The 13,018-nt window shown below is 45.2% G+C and overlaps 1 protein-coding gene across 5 annotated transcripts in view; it reads left to right on the top strand.

Moving 5' to 3' along the window:
• MRAS (muscle RAS oncogene homolog) overlaps positions 1-13,018 on the top strand; it is a 46,083-nt gene that overhangs the window by 21,724 nt on the left and 11,341 nt on the right. For 4 of the 5 annotated variants that reach the window (XM_035128573.3, XM_035128594.3, XM_060278630.2 and 1 more), the window contains one exon: positions 5,726-5,936. The exons of the other annotated variant lie outside the window; for it this stretch is intronic. In XM_035128573.3, the coding sequence (XP_034984464.1) occupies positions 5,744-5,936 (193 nt within the window). In that variant the 5' untranslated portion in view covers positions 5,726-5,743. The remainder of the gene's footprint in view (positions 1-5,725; positions 5,937-13,018) is intronic. 5 annotated transcript variants of the gene reach the window in all.

Raw genomic sequence — 13,018 nt, 5'->3', positions numbered from 1 at the left:
ATCTGCATCTCAAAATTCAAAGGAATCGAAAGGATTGTTGCGTTCCACCAATGTATTAGTCTGAAACATTTGAATTTGGTTGGTTCGTTTAAATGCAGCCTGAACAAAGTTTTCCACTATACTTAGCAATGGTTTTCAAAACTTTTGTCCTCCAGCTACATTTTCCACATAGATCTGTCCACCATGAGTACCTTTACGTACTTACCTTGAAACCACTATGGATTACACAGCAAGTTCTGGGGTGCATCTGGCCATAGATTCTAGGACACATTCTTAGTTAACAAACGGGTGTTATTGTCCATTCTTATTCTGAAAGGCAACTCTAAAGTGCCCATTTTCTTATTTCCCATTTATCACTGATACTATCCCTGTAGTTACCGGTACACTGATTGCTTTATCCTAGACATGTGTTGAACTGCTGGCAATAACTATAGAAGTAGATAGAGACTGTGCCTCTAGGTCTAATGAACAGCTTTCTCATTCACTCCAGCATTCATCCCTGGGTCTGAAACCCACCATTAATAAGGCTGAAACATCCAGGGAAGCAGAAACCAATATTGATAGTCCTTCACTTGGCCTCCCCTTTGCCCACCAGTCTGTTGCAGATGCACATTGCAAGGGCAGATTGACAATGAGAGAGAGAGCAAGCTCAGTCTTTCAAGGAAACTTGCTCCTCTCCTTTATTTGTTGTTATTTATTTATTAAATGTATAGTTTAGCCTGACTTTTGTCGCATGATCCCAGGGAGAGTTTCAATGCAATTTTTTTAAAAAATCCATTCTAAACAATTAAGAACATATTTTTTATATATATAAAAAAAACCCACTAACATTCATAAAAACTTGCGGTGTTTTTATGAAAATTCTCAAAGGGTGGAGAGAAAATGCCAGTGACATTCTCATGGGTGGGATGCAGAGCTGTGTTGAGCTGACCCTACTTTCAAGGTGGCAGAGGGAGGTCTGTGAGTGTTGTTTTGTTCTGCAAATAATCTCTCCAGGGGTCTGTACTCTGCAGCATTCTTAAGTGCTTGCCTTCCCCCAAGAGCTCAGCTGGATGGTAAACCTGACAGCTTTTTGTTGGTTGTTTTAAAATGAAGTTGTTGGGGTTTTTTTTTACTTTTAAAGAAATGCACGTGGAACAAATTTTTTTATTTATTTTTTTGGTACGTAAAATGCAAAAAGAAAGACTTCCGTTAAAAGTATTAGTGAGTGCACCAATCTTAGGCGTTTTCTTTGGTTTTCCACACTTCCATTAAAGCTCAGGAGAAGATGCCACAAAGTAACCCCTCCCATGGTGATTTTTGAGATCAAGAAGGCTGCTGAAGTACAAAAAAAAAAAAACCCTCAAGTGGAGAGCATGCACACCTATGGCCACTGTGCAACAAGGCATAATAAAAATCCTCATAGCCAGTGATTTCTAAAGTACCATTAGAACGAGACCAAAAAACAGAAGCCACTTTTGAACTGAAATAAATCTTCTGATAAACTGGAGGGCAGATTTCAGCCCAGCAACTAATAAAAATGCTCCTACAGCTCTCAGTGGCAGCTGCAACTAATGTCCATTAAAAGCCTAGGCAAACAGGCAGGCCTTTGCCTGGTTTCAATATGCTGTAAGCTCTGACACCAGAACTGCTTCCAGGAGAACAATCCACAATGGGGCACCACCACAGAGAAGACCCTACCCTGTGTCACCACCAGGCGAATCTCCCTCAATGGTTGGTGTGATAACAGGAAAGGCCTCCCTCTTCCATACTAGCTTTATATAAGGGGTAGGCTGTTATGGGGAGAAACACCTGTTCAGCCATCTGGGCCTCAAGTCATGACTGACCCTCACCAGTTTTACTTCCATCCCTGAGTTCTCCTGATCTCCACTGGAGCTTCCTGCTCCTGTATAAGCTCCCAGCCTGAGCTGAAGCAACAAGATTTCCTAGGGCTCCAAGCGAAGCTGCCTTGAGCTAAGGCAATGGTTGGTATGTGAGAACCAACCAGAATACGCTGGAGACGACAGAATTGCGGACTAGACGAACATAGGTCTGATTTAGGAAGGAGACCAGCCCCAGGGGCCCTGGCAATTCCGAAACAGGGACAGGAAGGTGATGGCTTCTCCTGATTGGTTTAACCCCAATGTTCAGAGGCTTAGTATAGCTGGGGACATGCGTCATGAACAAACAAGGTTTCTCTAAATGGCTGACTGGTGGTAATTTATCATCTCCATCTGCTGTGCAGTTGGGCTGGGACAGAGAGCAGGTTGGGCGATACAGGTTCACAATCATTGGGTGAGCTCCATGTCCACATGCAGACCGGCCACTGTGGTATTGTTGAGGGATTGGGTGCCCAGTCTGTAACACTGGACGTTTCTCTCTCTTTTTATTATCAGCTTCATGGCCACAGTTAAACAGCAATAGCGTCCTGTAGCTGTTGTGAAATGTGAAAGCTACAGATTTTGAGAGAACCATCTGGAAGGGAGAAGGAGGAACACCGAGGCAGCTCCAGCTGCTGTTGTTGTATCTAAGTGTGTCCCCCCCCCTTTGCAGGTTTCATAACAGGATTAGGCAATTTCAACGTCACACACGTTGCCATGGATACTGTAAATCATTGTTATGAGCAGTTTCTCAGCCGAGGAGTTTATTTCCAGATAACTTTTTCTCTTTCTTTCTTTTTTTTGGCAAGATGAGATGTTTTGGTTCTGAGTTTCATGCTCTCTTCTAAATGGCGTGGACTATGTGTTGACTTTGACCAGAAGGGAAAAGGAGAATTGAGGTCTCCCGTCATCTTTTGTCTCCTGTCTCCCCACTTACAGACCTTGAATCGGGCTTGTCTTGCAAATGAAGCCAGGCTAATCCAAACCTGGGTTAGACGCTGAAAATTTAGGGGTAGTGCTAAATCCTGGATGTGGTAGTGGGTGAAGGCAAGTAAGCTGACGTCCAAGTCAGAGAAGACAGAGATTTTTGTGGGAGGTTCATCCTGCCCCGAGTGAGTGGGGTTCTAGCTGTTCTGAAGGAGATTGTGCGGTTGTACTTCCCTTATAAGGACCAGGTTTGTAGTTTGCAGATGACAATGAGACACATGTGACCTCTCTGGAATGGGGAACTCTCTTAGCAGTTTAGGATGGGATGCCAACTATGACCTTTCCTGGCTTCAGTTGTGTATCCAAGTCCTGGTACCTCCAAGTTGGATTACAACAGTACATGATGCTGCTTTGAAAAGGATCTGGAAACATCAGTTAGCCTAGAACACGGGTGTCAAACACAAGGCCCGGGGGCCAAATCCGGCCCGCCAGACCTTGTCATGTGGCCCGCCGAGCGCCCCAGCCAGCGGGACCCAGCAGCGGGACCTTGCTGCTGAAGCGCCGCGCCAACAAAGCGCCGACAAACAGCTGGGGCCAGGGGGGGGTAGAAAGGCGGCCAGAGCAGCGCCGCACGGCGAGTCCCGAGCCTCTGCGACGCAGCAGTGCTCTGTAGCACTTTGAATCCTCCTCCTGCCACGGCTCGGCGCCTGGAAACGGCTGCTGCTGCTGCTGAAGCACAGACAAAGCACCCAGAGGCTCGGGACTCTCCGCACGGCGCTGCCGGGCACCGACCCGGCAAGCCGCCACCTCCTCCTCCTCCTCTTGCCTCACCTCCTCCTTCTCCTGCCGCGGCTCAGTCTCATGAACATGCAACTCTGAGGCTTTACGCACTTCTCCTAAAACGGACACCCGCTGCCTCACGCTGCAGGGGAAATGCTTTTTGCCCCTGGGTCCCTTCGCGCTCTTTTCTGGCGCTGAATCAAGGCGGCGACCCCCCCCTTCCCTTTCTTTCTTCCTCTCTCTCGTTCTTATTCTTTCTTTCCCTCTCCTTCCTTCCTTCTTTATCTCTGTCTTCTCTCCCTCTTTCTTTTTCTTTCCTTCTTTATTCCTTCTTTCCTACTCTTCTTTCTCTCACCTCTTTCCTTCCTCTCTCCCTCCTGCTCCCTCTTTTCTTTCTTTCTTTCTTTCTTTCTTTCTTCCTTCCTTCTGTCCTTCCCATCTTTCTTCCTCTCCCTCATTCTTATTCTTTCTTTCCTTCTACTTCCTTCCTTATTTCTCCCTTTCCATCTTCTCCCCCTCTTTCTTTTTCTTTCCTTCTTTATTCCCTTCCTTATTTCCTACTCTTCTTTCTCTCCCCTCTTTCCTTCCTTCCTCTCTCCCTCCCACTCCCTCTTTTCTTCCTTCCTTCCTTCCTTCCTCCCTCCCCTCCCCTCCCTCTCCCTCTCCTCAGAAACATAGGATGCTGCTTTATACTTCTGGCCCTTAAACCCTGGAACCAGGAGAGCAGCTTCAGTGAGTCAACCTCAGCCAGTCCCTTTGGTGAAGGGTGGTGGCTCACTGGCAGAACATCTGTCCTGCATGCAGAAGGACCCCAGCATCTCCAGGTACTAGTAGCTCTGCAAAGGTCCTGCATGAAACCCTAGCGAGCCTCCACCACCCAGTGCAGTTACCAAAAATCATTTTTCAATAAATTGTACAATAATTGTACATTTGAATATCTACTTGCCATTATTCTGACAATGTTTCTGCTTTCAGAGCTAGTTATTACTTACATTATTACAAAAAACAGTAATAATTGAATGCAGTGACAATAATTTATGATAATAAAGAGTGGACACATAGTCCTACAGATACAACCGGCCCTTTGAGGGTGACTAAACTGCTGATGCGGCCCCCGATGAATTTGAGTTTGACACCCCTGGCCTAGAATGTCCTTCTACTAGATGTCCTTGGACAACAACTCCAGTCAGGTGAAGTCAACATGTCCAGTGGCCAGGGATTATGGGAGTTGTGGTCTAAGAACTTCTGGAGGGAACCACATGGGCTACTCCCGGCCCTAGAATAAGGCTGTGAGATCCCTAACTGGGACTGGATGATACAATACAGCCCTATTAACACCAGTGCTTTATCAGGCAGGTTACTACAACAAGTAGTTTGGACACGGGTGGCGCTGTGGTCTAAACCACTGAGCCTCTTGGGCTTGCCGATCAGAAGGTCAGCAGTTTGAATTCCCGTGACGGGGTGAGCTCCAGTTGCTCGGTCCCAGCTCCTGCCAACCTAGCAGTTCGAAAGCATGCCCAAAAGTGCAAGTAGATAAATAGGGACCGCTCCAGCGGGAAGGTAAACGGCGTGTCCATGCTCTGGTTTCGGTGTTCCGTTGCGGCAGAAGCGGCTTAGTCACGCTGGCCACATGACCCGGGAAAACTGTCTGTGGACAAACGTTGGCTCCCTTGGCCTGTAAAGCAAGTTGAGCGCTGCAACCCCTGAGTCGTCTGCAACTGGACTTAACTATCAGGGGTCCTTTTACTACAACATGTACCTACTCAGACCTGAAGATCATCTTGCCAGAGTCTTAAGACATGGGAGGAGGTAGCAGACATGTAAATGAGGCTGTGGGAGTGAGTTTCACCATGGCCTTTTGGGAAGGAGAAACATGTAGTGGCCCTTTTCTCATCTGTGACTTTTACACCATCCTTAGGGAAACATTTGGCTTCCTTGATTCCTTCATAGTACCTGCAGAGTCTCATCTGCATGACTGCTACCTCCTTCTATGTTTCATATTAGGCTCTTATAGGCTCATAGCTTTACTACCAGCTACCTTTTTTCAATACCCACCCCCCAAGTTTCTTTGTTTACCATCTTCTTGTCAGAGAGTTTTGGAGAACTCGAAAGCTTGCGTGCTGTTTTGTTGTGACACAAGAATTCTCTCTCTTTTCCAGTTCTAACCTATCGGTGCCATGGCTACAAGTGCTGTTCCAAGTGAAAACCTCCCCACGTACAAGTTGGTGGTAGTCGGAGATGGGGGTGTGGGGAAGAGTGCGCTCACCATTCAGTTTTTCCAGAAGATCTTTGTGCCAGACTATGATCCAACTATTGAAGACTCTTACCTGAAGCATACGGAGATAGATGGGCAGTGGGCCATTCTAGATGGTGAGCCACCTATTTTGAATTGATGGGCTTTCATCTGATGCTGCTCAACTTTTGCATGTGCATAAATTCCATGTATCTTATTGATTGCATATGTTATATCTCAGTGCGGATAAATAAGATGCAAGAATCAAGTGGAGCTTTTCCAATTTGCCCTTTATTCCATGCAGAGTATATTTATCAACCTGCCTTGGTATTTCTTCTCAAAATTAAAGTTATTTTAATGCTAATGATTTAAATCACTGAAGTTTTGGTTGGGGGATTATGGCCAGAACACACAGGCGTTTGGTGCTTTAATGGAGTGCTTTGCCCAGGTATTCAAAAATATGTTTATCTTGCTAGGCGGTGTGCTACAAAGAAAATATAAAAACCACTGAGAGAGAGAAAAAAAAACAATACAACAGACAAAAAGGCATCTGACAGAAGTCAAGCCAAGAACACACACAAGAAGAATGAAACACTTGGATAGAAGTAGATTTTGCTAGAGAAAAGTCTAATGCATAGTTAAAACTGTGGAACTCGCTGCTGTAGGGCACAGTGGTGGCCACCAACTTCGATGACTTTAAATAAGGATTGGACAAATTCATGGAGGAGAAAGCTATCAATGGCTGCTAGGCATGATGGCTGTGCTCTGCCTCCCCGGCTGGAGGCAGTGAAACTTCTGTGCTACACCCACCCCTAGTTCAAATAAAGAAACTCAGAAGTTCTCTCCTACCTGTTGTTCCAGGAGCGAATTTCAGTACATTAGCACTGTACTGTATTTCTCTCAGTACTGGCTCCAGGACTGAGCAGTGGTATGAAGGTGAGAGTGATGGTATTTATTTGTTTGACATGCTGAGTTCCTGGTTTTTCTTCAAGGACCTGAGAGGGGCATATATGGGATTCCTTTCCATTCTCACAACTATGCTATGGAACAGGTGAGGCGAAGAGAGAAAGAGAGAATGTGGCTTGTTCTAGGTTACTCCCATGAGCTTTGTGGCTAAGTGAAGATTTGAACCCACGTCTCCTCAAACACCCTCTCTATCAATCCATTGCACCAGCTACAGACTCAGCTACAGATTCACATTTTGCATTGTTGTTGTCATTGCTGTTTTGGCTTCAGATGACATGTGCACTTGAAAGAGTGCTCTCTTACGGGTCTGAAAAGAAATCAGAACACCGCTTGAACTTTTACTTTTACCAGAGAACAATGTAGGAAAATAAAGGTAACCAAGGCAGGCGCTATTCATAAACTTGTGAATTATTATGCAAGGGATGTTTTTTGATAACCACTACCACTTTCTCTGCACGTAGCTATTTTCATTATTTCTCTGCTGGGGCTGCTTGCCCAGTTGCTCACGAACTCAGTGCATTTGTATACATGCAATGTTTATGCACACACGGCTGGAATCCAAAAATTAATCTTGCCTACACTAAATTAATTCCACCTTTGTATTGAGCAGTTTGGATCAAGCAACTTGTTTTAGTCTCCGGTTTTCTCCCACCACTGCTGCAACCACCCAACATCTTCTGCCTATTTGCTGAATCTGATGCTTACTTATTATTATTATTATTATTATTATTATTATTATTATTATTAATTTTGCTAGAGGCCAGTCTGGTGCTGGTGCTCCAAATCTGAAGCCAAAGAAAAATGCTTTAACAAGGCAGGCGAACAGAAGTCTCCTGAGCATATTGACTCACAAGAACCTGAGCGCCGGCCCCCTGCAGGCAACCTGTCCATTGAGCCCCCATCCTGATTTGCTTACACAAAGCTTAAACAGAGGTTAGGCTCCTCCCAGTCTTTATTGAGCATTCATTCTGATTTGTGTGCAAGGATGTTAGATGACAATGAGCATTCATCCTGACTTGCTTGCAAGGTGTTCTATATGTCTTCCCATTAATCCTTCATTTGTTCCACACTTTTCACTTTCCTAACTGCAAAAAAGTTTTGAGTTTTGTTTTGTTTTGTGTTTTGGTTTTGGTTTTTTTAAAAGGGCTGCAGGGTAGGATTTTTTGCACCAGAGTGACAAATCCATTTTATCAACTTCAACTGTGCAAATCTAAAGTTGCAGCCTGTACTTGCATCCCTCCTTCAAACTACCGACCAAGTGTCAGCACCTTGGTACTGGTAGGTAAAAAAAAATGGGAAGGAAGAGGTGTGGTTTTTATGCTTGGGAGGTACCTTCACAGTCTTCTGAATTCTGGCTGGCATTGTAAGCCTACTTGATTGGAAACAAATTCCATCAAAATCCACGAGACTTGAGCAAATCTGGTTAAGACGTGGCGCTATGCCCACAACACCAAAGTCACCCGGGATATTTAGAATTACAATCCTATGGATTTATGCTCTGGTACTAACTGCACAAGTATGTATGCCTCTGTTGGCTCAGAAGTGAATTCCACTTGGGTCAATTTAGCCTCATCCTAAACAAGTACGTGTAAGCTGGTTGCCTAAATTCTTCCCATAAGTTCTGTCAGCGTTTCTTGCTGTGTTTGGCTTGGCCCACCTCCAGATGTGCTCTTGCTTCACACCAAGATCACGCTGGTTCGTCTGCCTCACTTCTGCACAGATCATACAAACAGCTTGGGAATAATCTAACCAGAAGGTTAAAGGGCCGGCGATCATTCCGAAAGCATTCATGCTTGCATAGACGCTGTCACTGAGGAGCTGGTGCCTGGGTTTCTTGTTTTGTTTTTAAATCTGGCTTCTAAATAAGCTAAACAGTTGAGGTTTTGCCTTTATTCTGCACCAGGGTCAGTGAACAGGTTCCTGCTTCTGCCAACTCTTCTTAGCACTCCAAATCCATGCTTCATCAGAAGTGAAATTATTTCTTCCCTTACAGAGGAGAGGGATAAAACAAAATTTTAAAAAAATCCTTCCAGTAGCACCTTAGAGACCAACTAAGTTTGTCATAGGTATGAGCTTTCGTGTGCATGCACACTTCTTCAGATACACTGAAGGAGTAGGGATAGTTTTGAATCCTGATGTTTGCTTTTTGTATTAGAATCACTCCCTCCACCCTTTCTCTCTGTCTTTGAAGGGGGAAAAGCATAGTCTGTTTCACCCCACTCACATTGGTTGTAAATCTAAGGATTTCTCGTATCGTGTGGTATGCCATCACATCATGGCAAATGCAGGATTAGAGCAACAGATCACAAATTAGCAGAGCAGCAATTCAGTAGTGTTGTACGCTGCTCTGATGTTTTATGATACAGCGGTACGGAATTCTTCCATAAATAAAGAAATTGCAAACCCTTCCAAATTGGTTTTTGTGTGTGTGAGAGTGTATTCCATAACATGTCATTGACACAATAATAGTGCATTAGTGAGGGATTTACACTGCACCTTCCACACATCATTTTGCTCTATTATTTGTTCTAAGATGCTTCCCCAATGCTGTGTCATTATTGCTGTCTTGAGGGATGAAAAGTAAACCAAGACATTTGTGGTACAAAAAAAAATGTGGGATTGAAAGCAAGACAGTATTGAAAGCAGGAACATGTACTGTATAACCACCCCAATACCATCACAAGCACAAATCATCATGAATGCACAATAAAAATCATATCTGAGGGGCTCTAAATAGATAGTATAAGCATGTACCTTACATATTGCTTATCTAATTTTTAATTTGGGGGGGAGGGAGCTAATAGCTAGCGGTCTGAATCTGCCTTTACCTTTCACCAAGCAATGAATACAATGGACCAGATTCAGCTAAGTAGTTGCCCTAGCAGAAGCAAGTGCAATGAGTTCCGCTAGCGCATCAAGACTTTTCCCACTCTTCCCCTCATCCTCCCCAAATCCTATTGGGAGAATTGGGGAAACTCCCAGAACAGTGTACAGTGGGAGGAGAAGGGAGGTCATTCTGTCTGGCAAGCAGAAATGCTTCCACTGACAGAACAATCACCTTAGAGCAGGCACGTCCAACAGCTGGATCGTGATCTACTGGTAGATCACTTGATGTCTGTGGTAGATCACTGGCTCCCCCCAAACAAGCTCAACAACTTTGGCTCCTTTAAAAAAAATCAACTGTGTTGGCCTGTCCTTCTTTTTAAAAAGCTCAACAACTTTGACCTGAACCCCCCAAAAGGGGGTAGATCACTGCCAGTTTTTAACTCTATGAAGTAGATCATAGAGTCTTGGGAGTTGGCCACCCCTGCCTTAGAGCAACATGATTGGTGAACTGTATATCAGGTGAGCAGAAGGCTTAACTTTGACCTGGAGCCTCTGTGTTCCCTAATCCCAAAATATGCAGAGGTTGGCTGTGGCTCCATAGTTTGTGGTGAGGGGAAAATGCATTCTGCACATGCTCTGAGGCATTAGAACCACTTTAGATATTAAGGAGAAAATGTTAAGTGTTGAGATTCCTGCATTGCATGGGGTTGGACTAGATGACCCTCAGAACCCCTTCCAGCTCTGCAGTACAGTCATACCTCGGGTTACAGCTGCTTCAGGTTGTGTCCTTTCAGGTTGCACTCTGCGCCGAACCTGGAAATACCAGAATGGGTTACTTCCGGGTTTCGGTGTGCACACATGCGCAGATGCACCAAATCGCGACCCGCACGTGTGCAGACGCAGGTTGCAAGCGTGCCTCCCGCACAGATCACGTTCGCAACCCGAGCGTCCACTGTCATGTGATTCTAGCTGTTCCATCTGAAGCTTCAGGGGGCTGGTCAAGTGGTTCCGTGTCAAAATCTCCCTGCATATGAAAAGCACTTCAGGATAAAGGCCATGCTTGGTGCCTTCTCTGGTGTGCTAGCTTTCCAAGCAGCCCGCTGGCTTGACACGAGGCAGTTTCAAACAACTCCACTTGTATGCATTCCGAGATTGTCATTGTTCCATGAGAAGACTGTACCACGTGCCATCCATCGGCACTGAAATCCACTCACAAGGTCTGCCGGAGAAACAAGGGCACGATATTAAAAGAAAGCAATTATAGCATAATTCCTTCTCTTTTTTCCCCCTTCCTGGGCTTTTGCTTTGCTTTTGCTTAATGGCTTTAGAACAGTCATTCAGGAGCAGCCTTGAGGTCATGCCTTTCTCCGTCTGGCAACAAAGAGTTATGGAAAATAACTTTTATAAGAAGGAAAGAATGTTCTCAACCATTCCCCCCCCCCAAAGCGTGCCTCAGAATTGGACCCACGCAGACTGCAAATATATGGAGCAGGGTTCGCCTTCCCTCCTCCTAGCCAAGGAGAGAAGCTAATGTTTCAGAAGGGATAGGGTAGGCCTGCGAGTAAACTTTGCAAAATCAGAAGCCATGTGCTTCAATACCCCTCCCCACACCCAGAAAGAACTCACTAATATCACCAAAATAAAACTCTGTCACACCAAGTTCAGATACCTAGGGGTACAAATAACCAAAAATCTCAACAAATTATACCTACACAACTATAAACCCTTGTGGCGACAAATAAACAAGGACCTAAAGAAATGGAACAACATGAACTTCACCCTCTCAGATAAAATGGCAATGATCAAAATGATCACTCTCCCAAAACTAACCTACTTATTCCAAACCCTCCCAATCTGGATCCCCCCAATCCAACTCCGCAGATGGCAGAGAAAACTACACTCCTTCATCTTCTCACATAAGAAACCAAGAATAAGCACCAAATACCTGCACCTCCCCACCTCACAAGGAGGATGGGGAATCCCTAACATAGAAACATATTACAGGGCCAACCAAATTCGACATATAATCCCATATATACTGGAAGACGAGACAAAACAATGGATACACCTAGAGAGAGACACAATTGAAAGTATCTGCACTCCCAAACAAACTAAGAAAGATCCCCACAACACTTAATAGGTACACACAAACCATGTTCAAGGCATGGAAAACAGAAACGGACAAACTATCCCCAACCACATCCCCACTACTCCCCCTGGTCTACCATCCGTTATTCCACCACGCAGCACAAAACATCCAAACTAAAACTTGGCAAACCAAAGGCCTATACCGCCTAATAGACTTTTACAAAAATAACACACCTCTGACAACACAAGAAATACAAGATAAACTAGAAGACACCCAAATACCCTGGTTAGCACAACACCAATTACATGCCCTCTTAAACAAGCCAGCAATAAAACTAGCAGCAACAAGACCCCTGACACCCTTTGAAAATCTCCTCCTAACGACAAAGGGTCACGGCAAAGGGATGGTATCTGCAATATATAAAATACTGCTCCAAAATCCCACAAACCCCCCAGACACAATAAAAAAACAATGGGAAGACGACATAGGCTACGAAATTAACCCCACTCAATGGACCAGAATGTGGTCTAAACCCCCCTTTAAATCCATATCAGCAAGGATTTCCGGTCTGCCGCGCTGGAAAATGGAGGCGCAGAAACCTCGCGCTGCGAGGTTTCTGGCATCGCGGAGGGGGGGGGAAATCCGCGGGGGCACGCGGATCCCCGTAAATACCCCTGGTTGAGCATCCAGGGGGCAAATTTTGCCTGGCGGAGCTCCAGAAGCAACTCCTCAGCTGCCCAGGAAGCCCGCAAGAGCCCCTGAGAGCCAGCCGAGTGGCAGTCGCGGGAGCCATTTTAGGCATACCATCGTTACCTCCAAGAAGCGAAGCTCCGAGCCTCCAACCTGCAGGCGGTGGATTCTTCCTGAAAAAGTTACGATCTGGACGAAGTAAGTTGAAACCAATCAATTTGAAACAAGAATTTGGCAGTGGGAGGCGGATATTAAAAAGGGAAGTCATCTCCCCCCGATTGAGTAACTAAAGATCGCAGCAAGCTAGAAAACCCAGAAATGCTGTAAAAAGAGCTTTTTCCTGAGGCAGAGTAAAGGAAAAAGTAAGCGGTGTATTTATCTCTGCAAAAGACTGAGATCCAGTATGAGAAAAGCCCCCTGCGAGCCTGGAGTCGGGTCAAAGGAAAGATCAGTCAGTTTGCTGATTAACGTCACAATACAAAGGAATGTGTCTGGCTGAATGTGAGAGACTGAGAGCTGTAAACAGTGAAAGAGGATTTGTTTTGCCTTGAGGCTGCTCAGTATTGACTCTGAGGAAAAGAAGGAGTAAAGAGAGAGATTCTGACCAAGTGGGACTGGATTCTTGGCTTTTTGCCTATTTGTTCACTT

The sequence above is a fragment of the Zootoca vivipara genome, chromosome 1 (genome assembly GCF_965207765.1).
Source record: "Zootoca vivipara chromosome 1, rZooViv2.hap1.1, whole genome shotgun sequence".
NCBI classification, from domain to species: domain Eukaryota; kingdom Metazoa; phylum Chordata; class Lepidosauria; order Squamata; family Lacertidae; genus Zootoca; species Zootoca vivipara.
Note: the sequence above shows the minus strand (reverse complement) of the source record. Positions and strands in the feature narration are given on the sequence as shown.